The 15,156-nt window shown below is 51.2% G+C and overlaps 1 protein-coding gene and 1 long non-coding RNA gene across 8 annotated transcripts; one reads left to right on the top strand and one right to left on the bottom strand.

Annotated features, from left to right (window-relative positions):
- Positions 1 to 1,949: 1,949 nt before the first annotated feature.
- Positions 1,950 to 12,425, top strand: TMEM248 (transmembrane protein 248). 7 transcript variants are annotated; one of them, XM_083479410.1, is made up of 8 exons: positions 2,011 to 2,199; positions 5,265 to 5,374; positions 6,131 to 6,307; positions 7,308 to 7,593; positions 8,068 to 8,218; positions 8,741 to 8,924; positions 9,133 to 9,276; positions 10,250 to 12,425. In XM_083479410.1, the coding sequence occupies exons 3-8, from the start codon at positions 6,149 to 6,151 to the stop codon at positions 10,268 to 10,270; spliced, it is 945 nt and encodes a 314-aa protein (XP_083335536.1). In that variant the 5' UTR covers positions 2,011 to 2,199; positions 5,265 to 5,374; positions 6,131 to 6,148; the 3' UTR covers positions 10,271 to 12,425. The 7 variants fall into 7 exon arrangements, with proteins under 7 accessions (XP_083335535.1, XP_083335536.1, XP_083335540.1 ...); XM_083479413.1 differs by having other exon boundaries at positions 2,031 to 2,199; positions 6,135 to 6,307; XM_083479412.1 differs by lacking the exon at positions 2,011 to 2,199 and adding an exon at positions 2,568 to 2,709.
- LOC310695338 lies at positions 10,900 to 14,153 on the bottom strand. Its single transcript, XR_014520015.1, has 2 exons — positions 14,013 to 14,153; positions 10,900 to 13,291 (listed from the first exon to the last, which is right to left on the bottom strand). It is a non-coding gene; the product is annotated as an uncharacterized lncRNA (long non-coding RNA).
- Positions 14,154 to 15,156: the final 1,003 nt, after the last annotated feature.

Below are 15,156 nucleotides of genomic sequence, written 5' to 3'. Positions count from 1 at the left end.
TCAGCCTTTTCAAGGGAGCAGAAATACTAGAATGCTGCTTCTTTGCACAGGTTGGATGTTGGTGGCAGGAGTGAAGCTTGTAGCTCAGATTTGCTGTTTCACTTGCATGTTTCAGGTGCACATTTCATTGGGTGCTCTTTCCCAGCCTTCAAGATGGAGCAAGCTGTGAGGCCAGATGAACAGACCGCAGGCAGTAGTTGCTTGGTGGTTTTCAGATAGAAGTGGGCTTTATTCCTTTGGAGGGAAGCATCTAATGTATACATTCCTTGTATTGCTACTTTGGAATGTTGCTGGCAGACCTGCTGCGTGGCACCTGGAGTTCTTGCTTGCTGGTGGTCTTCAACCTGGCAGGGCTGCAGTTGTTGGTGTCTTCACTCACCCTTCCAGCCAGCAGGGCTTCTTTCATACAAAGACAGGAATATCAAAAGAGCCTGCCGGATCAGGCCAGCGGTCCATCTAGTCTAGCCTCCTGTTCTCACAGTGGCCAACCAGATGCCCTTAATGGGAAACACACTAGTGCATGGGTAGGCAAACTAAGGCCCCAATCACCTTCTAAATCCAGCCCGCGCACAGTCCGGGAATCAGCGTGTTTTTACATGAGAAGAATGTGTCCTTTTATTTAAAATGCATCTCTGGGTTATTTGTGGGGCCTGCCTGGTGTTTTTACATGAGTAGAATGTGTGCTTTTATTTAAAATGAATCTCTAGGTTATTTGTGGGGCATAGGAATTCGTTCATTCCCCCCCCCCCCCAAAAAAAATATATAGTCCGGCCCCCCACAAGTTCTGAGGGACAGTGGACCTGCCCCCTGCTGGAAAAGGTTGCTGACTTGTGGGACCTGAGCACAAGAGGCCTCCCTCTTGTGGTTTCCAGCAATTGCTATTCAAGAAGAGCGGAGGCTGAGCATAGTCATCATGGCTAGTGGACATGCTCCATGAATTTATTCAATCCTCTTTTAAAGCCATTTAGATTGGAGGCCACCACTATCTCCTGTTGGAGCAAGTTCCATAGTTTTACTGTGTGCTGTGTGAAAAAGTCCTTTTATCTGTCCGGAGGCTTCCAACTTTCACCTGCTTTGGATGTCCATTAGCTCTGGTTTTATGGAGGGGAAAGAAACCTGCTGTGGATTGGGGCTGAGGAGGGAGGAGCCAGTGGGAGATATTTATGCAATGATTACATTTCTAGGCTGCCTTTCCTTCATATGGAGCCCATCAACTCATCCCCTGGGCCCTACTATGGCAGAGTTCCAGCATCAGGGACCTCTGGAGGCCACCTTGACTTTGGGGAGCTGTGCAAAAAAAAAAAAGGAGGGGTTCCAAAGGTTTGATTTAGCAGCAGGCTGTTGGGGGCTGCCTTGTTGTTCCATTGTGCCGTTGTCCGAGTTGCACATGAGTAGCCCAGTGGTGAGGAAGATGCGGCTTCTGGGGGAAGGATGGGTGTAGTGTGTGCAGGAGGGCTTGAGCCAGCACCTCTCAGTTATAAGGAGCGCATAGATATATTCCAGGCGTGAGGAACCTGCAGACCCTCGAGAGCAAGCCCCATCGTGGGTCATGGATGCTCACTAGTGATGGGAGTTGCAGTGAGATGACAGGGGAGGGGGGTCGCACTTGCCCCATCCCTCCCGGAGCCCCGTTAGAATAAGGAGCTGGGGGGCGGGGAGAGGCAGAGAAAGAAACCGAGGGAGCTCATCCGTCACCACCCTCCCCTCCCCCGCTTGAGTTCCAGGGCGCATCTTGTCCTTTAAGTGTAACGCACTTCTAAGCCAGTGACGGGTTACCTGACCTGAGGCTGACCAGGTGGAGCCACGAGGCAAGACCCGCCCTTGGTGTGGAAGGGGCCTTTTATGCGACTACCCCCCCCCCCGGCTCAACCTTTGCAGGGCGCAGCCGGGAACCCCCTCGCCCAGAGCCCCAGCCGGCTCCGCTTCCCTCCCGCCCTCCCCGCATTCTTAGCAGGCGCTTCGGAACTCCGTTTGCACTCGGGAGGGGCGGGGCTTGGCCGACGCTGCGCTGACGTCACCCGGATCTTCCCGTTCGCGGGCGGCCGAGGAAGTCTGTCCCCGCTGCGCCGCCGTCGCGCTGCTTCTCCTCCCGGGCGGGGCAGCCGAGGAGGGTTCTTCGCGCGGCGGCCGCGGCCGGGAAGCAGCCGGAGGGAGGAGGAAGAGAAAGATGCTGCAGCCCCGGCGCTGAGCCTGCCGCCGGTAAGCTCTGGGCGGGCCCCTGCGCATGTGCAGAGTGCCCCCCCACCGCGGCTAGTACGTCTCATTGGGCGGGGAGGGTGAAAAGCCCCCCCCCAGGTCCCGAGGCCTGTTTGGGGCACACCGAGGAAGGGGGAGGCTGCCGCTGCCCTCAGGCAGGCGAGGAACCGGGGGGGGGGATGAAAAGGAGGGAATGAGGGAGGGTTCCTCCCACCCCCAGCCAGCACACCTACGGGGGGGCGCCCATGATGTCCCCTCCATGCCCCTTCCCCCTCCTCGGATATGGGCCTCCCCCTCCCTCCCTGCTTGACGGTAGCGTCTGGTCAGGAGGAGGGAAACTTCCGGCAACAGGAGGGGAGGAGCAGTCCTTTGGGTCCGGCTGCCGCCGCCGCCCTGGAGCCTCTTTGCCTTTGCTAATTGTGGCTTCACGCGGATGGGGAGGGGCTAGGGCAGGGCAGGCTTTGGCTTCTACTCCTTCACTAAAGGCTACAAGCAGGAGCATCTCCATCCCAGGTGAGGGGAGCACCTGTGGTCGGCGGGCGGCGCCCCTCCGGATGCTGCTGGCCTCAAGCCCCCATCCTTCTTATCTTGGGGCTGGAAGGCAACCGCACCTGGGGGACCAGCAGTAGCAGAGAGGCTCCGTCCGTAGGTGGCTATTTCCTGTCCCAGGTGGACGGAACTTGGGGGGGGGGTTCTGTCGTCATGCTTGCTTTTTGCCCAAGGAAAGCAGGGTGGGTGAAGCAGTTGCAGGTATAGTGAGAGGATGCCCGCCGCCCCACAACCCTTTTTGCACTGCTTTCCTTGCTCCCCACAGTTGCTGTTGGGATTTGGGTCAGCAGCAGGAGCAGAGACTGCGCCTGTGCAATGCCTGTTGCCAATCTCAAAAGCAGGGAGTGGGAAGGAATTGGCAACTTGCAGCTGAGTCCAGTGCCCTGCAGGGACTCCATGCACTGTGCCTGTGACTGACAGAATGTCTGGGAGCTCTGGAACAGCGGCAGAACCTCTCTGGCATTCACAGCGGATTCCCTTGAGGAAGGCTGGTGGGCAAGGCAGGCGCCTTCCAGTCCTCAGGTGGACTTGTTGAAGTGCTTCTGACATAAGACACAGGTGGCAAGCAATTGGAGAGAGAGAGCAGGAAGCAAGGTAAGTGCTCCCCTTGCACAGTCTCTCTGCAACCCGCTTGCCCTGACCTCAGCCTTCCTGCTTGGTTCACAAGCAAGTGCTCGGTCAGCTGAGTCTGTTGCCAGAGTCAGGCCCAGGAGGACAGAGTTCTGAGGAGACTGACAGAGAACTCTCCCAAGTATTGAGATAATCAACACTGGCCTGCTTCTGTTTTGCCAGGAAAAGGGCCTGTGAGTAATCTCTGTGAGTAATATAGGTTCAAAGGGAGAAAACAGATTTATATATGTATGAAAATTATTATTTCATGAGTAATATATTGAGGTAATAGGTTTATTAGAGTGGAAAAATTGGGAAAGGACGGGAAGTCAAACTTATGTGCTAAATATAGACTTACATTTTTTCGTTGGATTTTCGTTTTGACAAAACTGACGTATGTAAAATAGGGAAGATATGTATTTGATGTACAGGTGCAAGTATGAACAATAAAGCATATTTTTTTAAAAAAGGAAAAGGGCCTGTGGCAGCCATGGTTGAGCTCTGGTGCTCCCACCTGCCCAGGGAGGTCCACCTTCCCCCGTCATAGTTTTCGGCCACTGTGCAAATACATCCCTTTCCCAGAAAGCCACCTGGCCTTTAGTAGCTCTTCAGCTGCTGCTCTTAATGTCTTTGTCAGCTGCTACTTTTAGGGATTTTAATTGCATTTATGTACAGTCATACCTTGGTTGTCGAACGCCCTGGAACTCGGACGTTTTGGCTCCCAAACACCGCAAACCCAGAACTGATTGTTCCGGTTTGCAAGCATTCTTTTGGAACCTGAACGTCCGACAGGGCTTCTGCAGCCAATGAGAAGCCACAATTTGGTTTTCGAACGTTTTGGAAGTTGAACGGACTTCCAGGACGGATTCCATTGGACTTCCAAGGTACGACTATTCCTCCTTTGTGAGCCACCTTCAACTTTTGCAGGAAAGTTGGATAATTTTTTTCTAAAACAAGTGTAAGTTAAGAATCCCCCACTGATGGAGGAAACGTCTGTCTGGGAATCACCTTAAACGCCTGGATGTATTCCAAGTGGCAGCTGACCCCGCCAAGTTTGCTTCCGTGCTTCAGAGACAGCCAGGCTCTTGAACTGATCTTTCCTGTTCTACAAGGCTTGGATCTTCATCCTGTGCTGTTTACCTTTGGGTAATGTTTGACAGTGTGGGGTGGTGGTGTTTTTCTCTCATTTTTCAACCAAAGGACACAAAGTGTTCCCTGCAAGTTAAATTGGTACACCCTGGCAAGTGGCTCTGCTTTTTAACCAGGGACTAATCAGTGTGTATGTGAAGAGGAAAAGCAGCAGAGGAAGAGAAGTGGACTTCTCACCACAAACTCACAAATGCATGTTGCTCATTTACATGCATATATCATTGGTGAGGTTACGTGTTGCTCTGACAGCACAAAGATTTTTCAAAGTGGTGTTTGCCTCCTGCCTTTGAATGGTCTACTGAACATAAAACACCATTTCTCTCTCTGGTTGGGTTGCTGGTTCACTTGGGGGGGCTTTCCCCGCTTTTTAATTTAAGCTTGAGCTGCAAGTAGCTTGCTGGGCTAGGGGGCTGTTACCTTGGACCATATTGCTATTCATTAGCTATGGAAAACTTCCCTGAAATTACCTTTCATTTTGATGGAGTATAGGTAACTACAGCTCCTGCACCAGTCCCAGCCCCGACGGCATGGAGGGACAACTTCTTTCTGCTGTCTGCTTTTTTTTTTTTAAACAAACTTCCTGAATGTCAGTCTTGATACAGGGGAAGGATTTGTTTATGAGGAAACAGAATTCAAATCCAAGTTTTAGGAGACCTGGCATTTGTGAAGCAAATAATGACAGTTAATAAGATGGCTTTCTTCTGGTTCTGCTTGTTTTGATTCCCACTTGCAAACAAGGGGCTCCTTGACGTCTCTCCTAGGCCTTCTCATCTGTCACCATGAGCTGCTGACCTGGTAACAAGACCCTGGGAGGCTGCTGAGTGTCTCTCTCTGGCCACACCCAAGCGCAAGAGAAGGGCATGAGGCAGAGGTGAGGGGGCTGAGCTCTCAGGGCCACCTGGAGAACAAAAGCACCTGACTCAGGCAATGCGGGAGCAGGGAGGCCCAATGCCTCACATGCTTAGGAAGTGCATGAGCCAGCCAGTGCTTGGATCCAGGGGGTGGTGGGTTCGAGGTGAAGACATGGTGGTATCTGGATGCCACAAAATAATACAATCCAGTGTTTCTCAGCTGAGGTGGAAAGAAAACAAAACAGGTTGCCCATCCTGTGTTCTTGAAATGGGACTTTTGCTCTTGAAACTAGAGCCCCTGAACTTGAATCTCGTGATGGCCTGGGGAACTAGCAAGCCATCCAGCGCCTTTCTTGAGGCTGTGTGTGTGTGTGTGTGTGTGTGTGTGTGTGTAGGGGATGTGATCAAAAAGAGCAGGCAGAAGCATTCTTCTCCCTAAGGACCTTCCAGAATAATTGCAGCCTCTTTCAGTTTTCTTCATGGTGGGGAAGAATAACCTATCCCTCTATCTGCATAAATGAAATGGGGTGAATGTGAGGGGGACACGGGGTGCTACTTTTCCTTCTGTTTGCGTCCCTTGCAGACAAGGTACTGACAGAAAGCCTTTGCTCTCACTGCTTCTCCGTTTATCCTGAAGCCTTTGCAATTGTGTGCTTTGATATCATTAGATTGATCCCTGGGACAAGTTCTGGGCCATTCAGAGTAATTAGGCCTTTGGGGTTCCTGGCAGTGAAAGTGATGCCCTCTTTCCAGTTTGCGGTTTCCTTGTTTTTCAGGTAGGCCTGACCAGAATAATGTTCAACATAAACCCTCTGGAGAACCTCAAGGTCTACATCAGCAGCCGCCCACCACTGGTGGTGTTCATGATCAGTGTCAGTGCCATGGCCATCGCCTTCCTGACTCTGGGCTATTTCTTCAAAATCAAGGAGATCAAGTCGCCTGAAATGACAGAGGTAGATCACAAAGCAGTGCTTGAAATTTCACACCTTAAGGGTGGATGTGCTCTGGAAGCTTGGCCTTTGGGGCCGGAGAGAAATACCACCACGTGGACAGGAATGAATTTACTGCCTTATGGGACAGGAGCTTGGTTTCTGGGGGGATGGAGCCAAAAGATGGCTTGTCTCTGCCCAAAGACTCTGGGCTGCCTGGGTCAGAGGAGTGAGTGGTCCAAAGGCTTAAGGCAGATTTCATTTTGATAAGACAATTCAGGTGCTTCCGTTCTGCAGCCACCCTCCTGGGACCACAAACGGGCATTGACCATTCAGGTTTGAAATGATAAGAATGGGGAAGACCCACAGACTTGACAATTGTTGTTTCATTGCATGTCTGCCTGCTGTAGAATTGTGGGAGGGAGGTTAAATCTCTTCTGTTTTCTTCTGGGACATTCTGCCTCATAAAAGATGATAGGATACTTGTAAAATTTGTGCTGTGGTCTAAACCACAGAGCCTAGGGCTTGCCGATCAGAAGGTCGACGGTTCGAATCCCCGCGACGGGGTGAGCTCCTGTTGCTCGGTCCCTGCTCCTGCCAACGTAGCAGTTCAGAAGCCTGTCAAAGTGCAAGTAAATAAATAGGTACCGCTCCGGCGGGAAGGTAAATGGCGTTTCTGTGTGCTGCTCTGGTTCGCCAGAAGCAGCTTAGTCATGCTGGCCACATGACCCTGAAGCTGTACATCGGCTCCCTTGGCCATTAAAGTGAGATGAGCGCTGCAACCCCGGAGTCGTCCACGACTGGACCTAATGGTCAGGGGTCCCTTTACCTTTAACCTTTGATTCCCTGACCAGCTGAATCAGAAATGCAGGATTTCTCTGTGATTTAACTGACTTGATCACATTCAGAGGTTAGTTTTGGGTTGGGTTTGGCTCCCTGGAGCTGGTCTTGACACAGAGTGTTTGGCACTGACGTGGTGAGGGCTGAGAGCCGGAGGGGCACTCAAGACCCATTTGTCTTTAAGGACTGGAATACTTTCCTTCTGCGGTTCAACGACCTCGACTTCTGCATTTCGGAGAATGAAACGCTAAAGCACCTCATAAATGACACCACGACCCCGGAAAGTGCCATGACCAGCAGTCAGGCCCGTCCTTCCACACCGTCGCCACAGACGCTTGAGGATTCTGGTCCAATCAACACCTCGGTTGCCATCACCCTGACGCTGGACCCCCTCAAGCCCTTTGGGGGCTTCTCGCGGAATGTCACGCACTTGAGCTCCACCATTTTCGGACATCAAATTGGACTCTCAGGTACAACAGGACTCGCAGCTGAATTTGTGCTGAGCCCTGTGGGAGATTGCCAAAGTAGCAGAAGCATAGTCCACGCGCCTCTCTGCTAATACAGCACCTTGTGTGTCTGTGGCGCTTTACAAGGGAGTGCCCAAGGTGGGGGGTGGGGCATGCATTCCAAAAACAGACACAGGGAAATGTCGGAGAATTAAGCTGGGAGGGAAGGGGGAAGTATTTGCAGTTATTTCAGTTATGTGTACTTCAGCTTAGACATGACTAATTTGGGCCCACTAATTTCACTGGGTCTACTCTTGAGTATTGCACTCTGCTTCAAATGAACCCTGAGCTGGCCGGAGCAAAGCTTCTTTGCAGTTCTTTGCAGCTGCAGCTTTCCCCTTGCTTATTGCTTATTGAGCATAACCTGCTTCTACTTTGAACATAATTCAATGTTTTTCTTTTCTCATCCCCCCTCCCCCCTGCCAATCCCCCCAAAAGGCAGAGAAGCACACGAGGAGATCAACATCACCTTCACGCTGCCGGCTGCCTGGAATTCGGATGACTGCGTCTTGCACGGCCACTGTGACCAGGCTGTCTTCACAACCTGCATGACCGTCACGGCTGCCGCTGGGGTCTTCCCTGTCACAGTGTAAGCATCTCCTGCTGAGGCGGCTTAACGCCTTCAGGTTTGCCTCTGAGACCCTGAGACAGTTCAAGAGGTGGCTTTCCTTGAGGGTTATTCATATGCTTCATATTTTTAAAAACTTTTAATTGGCTTTTTGATACATATATTTCGAGAAGCAGCAAGCAGAGGTTGTAGTTTATCCACATACAGATTGGGCCCCCTTCCCAAAAATGAATGAGTGGGACTTGAGCTGAGGGGAGCAATCTTGCTAAACCACCCATGCTGCCCCACACCCTTGCATGGTAAATTGGTTGCTGGTGCCGGAGGTGGGGTGTGAGGGGTGGGGTGGAGGCAGAGCCAATTTACAAAATGGGGCAGGAGCTCAAAGAGAGTGGCTTGAGAACGGGCAGCACGGGGAATCAATCCATCAAGGTGTTAGAGGGGTGTGGAATGCTTAGCTACCTTAGTGTGGCAGAGTTGCGTCTCAGGCTGGCTTTGTGCTGTGCTTTGACCAACCCAGCTCACCCTTGTCTCTTCGCTCCTCAGCCAGCCGCCGCACTGTGTGCCAGAGACATACATCAACGCGACCTTCTGGTACAAGATCTTCACCACTGCGAGGGATTCAAACACCAAATATGCCCAAGACTACAACCCTTTCTGGTGTTACAAAGGAGCTGTTGGAAAGGTCTACCATGCGTTGAATCCCAAACTGACGGTTATTGTCCCAGATGTAAGTCATGCAGTTACATTGCTCAAATTCAATGTGCTCAAATTCTGCAACTGTACATGGGGTGGGGTGGGTGGGGGGATCCACTCTGTACGAAACACAGCCTCGGGGATGCTTCCCTCCCTGCCCCCATCCTTGGTGGAAACTGCATGTAGAGTTCCTGCAGCCTCAGAAAAATCTCAGCCCTCCCCCTCTTCTTCCCTTTGTGCAGGACGACCGCTCCCTCATCAACCTGCATTTAATGCACACTAGCTACTTCCTCTTCGTGATGGTCATCACTATGTTCTGCTATGCAGTCATCAAAGGCAGGCCCAGCAAACTGCGGCAAAGCAACTCAGAGTTCTGTCCTGAAAAGGTAGGTGGGCAAGGAGCCCTTGAGTGCCCACGTAATGGGATCTCGTTGCCTCAATTGACTGGGCGCCCTGTGCGCAGCCACCCCAGAGTCAGGCAGGCATGTGGGGGTGTGGCTGCTCTTCTGGTCAGTGGCTCAGACAGGGGGAGGGAGTCTCCGAGACGGTCTCCTTTGTGACATGGGCTGCGAGACAGAGCCTTGCCTGAAACCCTGGAGAGCCCATCTGCTTAAGAAGCAGCACTGAGCTGGGTAGACTCCTGGCCTGCTAGGCTGCTCCCTGTGCCCCAGCCACTCGACGTTACTCATGCCAGCCTGGTAAATTAGCCCCAAGAATATTAGTGTACATAATGTTTTACCAGCCGCCTCCACCTCCTCCTTCATAGAAGGTTCTGGTGGAGGAGAGTGCTCCATCTCGCCTTTGCCTTCAGAGTACAAAGCAGGCTGTGGGCTGGCAGAGTGGAAGCCAAGAGTGCTCCCCTCTTTCTGCCCACTTGGTACTGATGTGTAGCCTTCAGGAAGAGGATTTTTAACTCCTGCAAATCCTGTGTGAAAGCCCAGCAGAGGAGGAGAGTGACTTGTCTCTCGACTATCCGCTTGCCGTCTTTGCTGGCCTTTGCACCCTGCACGTCCAACACCAAAATGCAGTGGGCTGGATTGCTATGACTTCGCCCAGCCCCCACACTCAGGGAATGAAGGAAAGAAAGGGGCTTCTTTTCCTCCGCAGCCAGTACAGAAACCAAGCAGGTTTGTAGAGGCAGGAGCAAAGTGTGACCAACCCCTGCTACACCATCCTGCTCACTTTCCTGGGTGGTGCTCAGTGAAGAGCTCAATGCAAGTTGGACTTTTGTGCAGTTTCTAATTCCCACCCAGGCCCCACTTCCTAGTTCTGCCCTGACAGTGACAGGCGGGGCACTGTACCAGCTTCCTTGATGGGTAGCTCAACCCCCCCTTTCTTTCTTGACTTCTCCTCTTCCAGGTTGCTTTCTCAGAAGCGTGACCCCCTGCCTCCTTTCTCCAAAAGCGACAGTGTCTGCTGCAACCATCGCCTGCCGAACCCAGAACTAGACCCTGGTTCGTTATGAATTAATTATCTTGTGACGTTGGGTTATTCCAACCAAAGACGTTTTAAGTGCCTGTAACGGTTATTTATAGGAGGCGGAGTCTACTTGGAATAAGTTAAGCCGATACAGCCCTGGGCTGTGGGGAGCCTCTTTGCCTGTTCGTGGCAGGCTGTTTTGTGAAGGAGCCAGAGACATTTCTGTGTGTGTCTGTCTTGCTGCAGTGGGACAGTCCGGATGCCTTTTGCAAGTGTCTCAGAAAAAGCACCTTATTTCCCCCCATGGTCTGTCCAGTGTGTTTGAGGCAGGGCACACCTCTCTGCTACTGTACTGCAGCTCTAAAGCCACTGAGTCAATGTGTTTGTTCCTCTTTCTTCCCAATTCCTCCCTGCTTGCAGAAAGATACCAACATTTCTAGATTTCTTTAAAAACAAGACAAAAAACCCCACCTGGCATATTCATATTTTAATACCGGCTGTAGTTAGGAAAGATGGCGTACTTGTAATTTTAGTTTAAGGAAAGCAAGAGAAGCTTCTTCCACTTTGCACTCTGGGTTTCTTTGTTTAAGTGTTGCTAATTTTTTAAGCCAACACAGGCAGAATCTCCATTGGTGCCATCCTGGACCTCAAATCAGGCTTCTGCTGCTTCTGCAGTGCACCCCCTTTAATGCAGATAAGTGACATGCTACAGAAATCCTGGGATTGCACCATTCCAGACAGTATGGTCAGGGTGTATGAGAGAAAGATTAGTTTGCTGCACCTGTGTCACCACCTTCCAGTCTGTAGGAAACTAGAATTTTGAGGACAAGATTCAAGGCTGGCTGCCTCTCTGACATGCTTGCTTTTTTAGGTGCAGGTATTTTTTTATCTTCTTAATGTGGGAAGGTATTTGAGCGCCTTGTCTGGAATGATGCAGTTTTATTATCTTCATGTGTAGGTCAGCTCTTGAGACTGGGAACTTCTGCTGGGCTTTGGTGGTGGTGGTGGGGGAGTCCCTGATGGTGAAAGGAAGTGGCAGCCAGCATTGGGGCAAGCTGCCCCCTGGGACCAGGCCTGGTGTTTGCCGTGCCTTTTGCCTGCAGAGAGAGATGCTGAGGGCCAGTTTGTGCTGTGAAGGGATGCTGGCCAGACGGGTACAACTCCGGACTTGCTCGTTGGAGTGGCTTCCTAGTTTGCACTTCCAGTTTCACTCTTTAAGAATGTAGAGAGTTCTAGGACATCGTCCCCCCCGAAGGCTGGTTGCCTTAACGGCCCCCCCCCTTCAGCTTTCCTCTCTGGTGGCAGCCGCGGCATCTTTCCATATCAAAGCAACCCTGTTTATTCCCCCACGATAGTTTTGAGAATGGCTTTTTAGCGTTTGCACAGAAGGACGCGATGTGTGGCTTTGCTTTCGTTGGGAAGAGTTCCTTCATCTGTTCATTTGCTTGCTTGGTGTCTTGTCACGTCTCCAAGATACGGGGATGATCTCCAGAGACCTTCGGGGTCTAGGATTGGGCAAGGAGTCTGGTAGCGGATTAAAATAAAAATAAAAATGCATCCTCTTCAAATTAAAATCCCAACCAAACATAAGTTTTAAATGGAAAATAGATGGTGGGCTTCAGAAGAAGAATGTTGTTTCTCTTAACTTTTGCTTTTATGGTCCGTTCTAGACCATTGTAGTTAGTGGTTCAGAGCTGATCTGCAAGGAGGAGGAGGAAGGGCTGGTGGTGGGCACGTAGAAGTCAGACACTTCCAGGCAGGAGGGTACAAGTGGAATGTGACAGTGGCTGTTCGGATCATATTGATCTTGCCTCTTTTCTTTTTCATTTCCACTATTACTTGAATCAGTTTTGATTCTGTTTGTTTCCTCGTTAGAAACCTGCCATTCCAATTTGCTTCTCTGGCATGATATGAAGGTTTGTAATTACCCTATTCTCCCCCCCACCCACCTACAGCTTCCTCTGCAGGAGATGTTGTAGAGTTAAGGTGGCATTTGACTTACCTTTGGGCTTGGTGGTCAGTAACTGATTTGTTAATGACATTTCTCTCCTAGGTTAATTTTTTGTGTTTGTAAGATGTGGATATTGCTTTGCAAAATAAAGGTTTATTACTATCATTCAGTTCCCTTGAGAGTGTTTTGTTTCTGGAAGCACCTTACACCCAGTGTGAGACTTCGTCCTATTTTAAAGCCACCACAAACTATCTACAGTTAGGGTTGAGCAGTGAAGGTGGCCAACAATACCAAATTGTTCAGGGTCGTTAAACAAAAAGGGCCTCTCTAAACCCAGGGAATGGGCAGTAAAATGGCAAATGCAATTCAATATAAACAAGTCAAAGTGATGCATGTTGGGGCACAAAATCTCATTTCACATATATTCTCATGGGGTCTGACCTGGCCAAGGAGGAGACTTTGGGTTTGTAGCAGCTAGCTCAATGAAGATGTCAACCCCATATGGAGCAACTGTTTTTTGTTTTTTTAAAAAGAGGCAGATTCCTTACTAGGCATCATTAGGAATGGAAAGGGAAGTAAAAGTGTCAATAACTCAATGCCATTAAAGTCGTACCTTGGAAGCCGAACGCCTTGGCTCCTGAACAAATGGGACTCCTGAACAATCGAAACCTGGAAATGAGTATCCCGGTTTTCGGACGATTTTTGGAAGCTGAATGTCCGATGTGGCTTCTGGTTGGCTGCAGGACACTACTGCAGCCAATCGGAAGCTACGCTTTGGTTTTTGAATGGTTCCGAGAGTCAAACGGACTCTCAGAACACATTCTGTTCGTAAACCAAGATACCACTGTATTCAAAACTATGGTGTCATAGCGTTTGGAGTGCTGAATACAGTTGTGGTCACCTTACCTCAAAAAGGATATTGTAGAGAGTTGGAAAAGGGCAGCTAGAATGATCACAGGGCAACTCTCCTATGTGGAACTTCTTCTGCCTTTTATGGGGCCAGGATCTGGAGCTGTGTACCAGCATCTGAGCTTCAAATGGACAATAAGAAAAAATCATCAATGAGATCCAAACCATATGGGCTTTTCAGTTCCCAGCAGCCAAGAGGCAGCAGTCCAGTGGGTGGTACCCAGAGAACCAGGCCGGTGATTCTGGAAGGGAGTTCCTGGTTGAGTCACAAAGCCACCTTGAGGGCTTCCACTGCCTAGCATTTTGGTCCTGAGGTAGCACCATCTCACCCTGTTTTTACCACCCCAAGTTGCCAATCCAGATGCTGGGGCAATGTGGACAGAGCCCAAACTGGCTTCTGTGAAACTGACCTTGGACCTCACAATTTATGTGTCAGGAAGCCGTCACTAGATGGCGACAGGATCCCCTTTGAGGTAACTGGAATGGGTGAGTTTGGTCCAAGAGCAAGCAGGAATATTCATGCCTATGTTTCCTGTGACAACACTTTGGCTTGTCAGTTGATGCAGTTGCAGTTCTTGCTGGGTACTCTACATAACAGGCGCCTGAAAATAAATGCCCCCCCCCCAAAAGACTTAATACCCAAGGGACAGAAAGCGGAGAGGGCTTCCTACAACCCATCTGGTATTTTTAAAGTTGATATTCAGAGGCCAAAATCTATAATAAATAGCTGCCCATCAGAACCTCAGGGAGTTGCCTGCTTTTATGCTCACTAAAAAAAGCACTAAGGCGGCTTTGCAAAACATCTTTCCTGGCAAATAAAAAATAAAAATAGAGGGAACCTACTTAAAATGCTCTTGAGCCAGACTTTCTGAAGCCCAAATGTATTCAAGGATGAAACTTTACTATTGTGGAGAGTTTCTGAAGAAGGGCTGCATCTTCCACACCCCACAGGCTGCTGCTGCTCCAGGCTCAACCCCTTGCTTCTTAATGTCACACTTGCCTCTTTCTTTCACAGTTACGTTGGAGGAGATGCAGAGCTGAGTTACAGCTGGGTATATTCTTGGCAGAAGAGCAGCGTTTGGGGCCGTACCTTAAACGCCAGCCTGTGGAGAACCCCTGCTGCCAGTCAGTGTAGACCCAATGGCCTGAGGCAGTAAAAGGCAGCATCCTATGTTCCTCAGATGTATGAATCCGTCCACTGCACCAACTTAGCAAATGAATTGCCACCGAATGAATTTCCACACAGAACGGTCCAGCTGGCTTGTGGTGTCTGGGTTGGGGGGGGGCGTGGCAAGCTGTTCAGAAGTGGATCCACTACCCGCTGGCAAAAGCCGCCGTTTAATTCTGCTTTCCAGGCTTGGATGGGTTGAGCATTTCGAAGGCGGCTCTGCAGTGCAGCTTTGCTGACGTCTCCAGATCCCATGAGCGCGGGCCAGCACAGCGGGATGGGAACTGTAGTTTTAACAGCGCCCCGAGGTCGCAGTCCGGGGCTGAGCCGCCCGCCCGGAGCTCCGCTCCTCAGTCCCAAACGCTTCGCGGGAAGCAAACCACCCCGGCGCGGGAAACCACAGAGGCGGGATGTGGGGAGAAGGCTCCTCCTCGTCTCTGAGGTGCTCCGGGCAGGAGAGGAGAGGCGCTCGGGACCCCGGGCCTCACAGCAGCCCCCTTCCCCGGGCCAGGCGTCGCGAAGGCGGGCTCCTTGGCCAGCTCCGGTCCCGCGGCTTTTCGGGGGCCAGTGTCAAGGGGGAGCCCCGGGAGGCGCCGCCTCCCCTGAGTTGGGGCGTGCCTGGGTCTTGCATGGGGAGGCGTCTTTCACGCCCGTGTGTGTGTGTGTGTGTGTGCGTGTGTTGCCACTGAAGCACCCGGCTCCAGTCGTGGCGAGGCCTCGCTTGAGCTCCATGCGGCGGCAGCTGCTCGTGAAGAGGACGGGCGGGGGAGCCCGAGGAGCTGCTTCTCCGTGGCGCGCGCGCTCTGCACGTCCTCAGAT

The sequence above is a fragment of the Podarcis liolepis genome (genome assembly GCF_965112155.1).
Source record: "Podarcis liolepis genome assembly, chromosome: 16".
NCBI lineage: Eukaryota > Metazoa > Chordata > Lepidosauria > Squamata > Lacertidae > Podarcis > Podarcis liolepis.
The sequence above is the reverse complement of the archived record's forward strand: the minus strand, read 5'-3'. Positions and strand labels throughout refer to the sequence as shown.

Excerpts from the sequence above, each read along its gene's own strand:
- TMEM248 (XM_083479409.1), top strand. The coding sequence starts at position 6,149 with ATGTTCAACATAAACCCTCTGGAGAACCTCAAGGTCTACATCAGCAGC. Across the intron at positions 6,308-7,307 it reads AGTCGCCTGAAATGACAGAG|GACTGGAATACTTTCCTTCT; the intron begins GTAGATCACAAA and ends TTTGTCTTTAAG. Across the intron at positions 7,594-8,067 it reads ACATCAAATTGGACTCTCAG|GCAGAGAAGCACACGAGGAG; the intron begins GTACAACAGGAC and ends TCCCCCCAAAAG.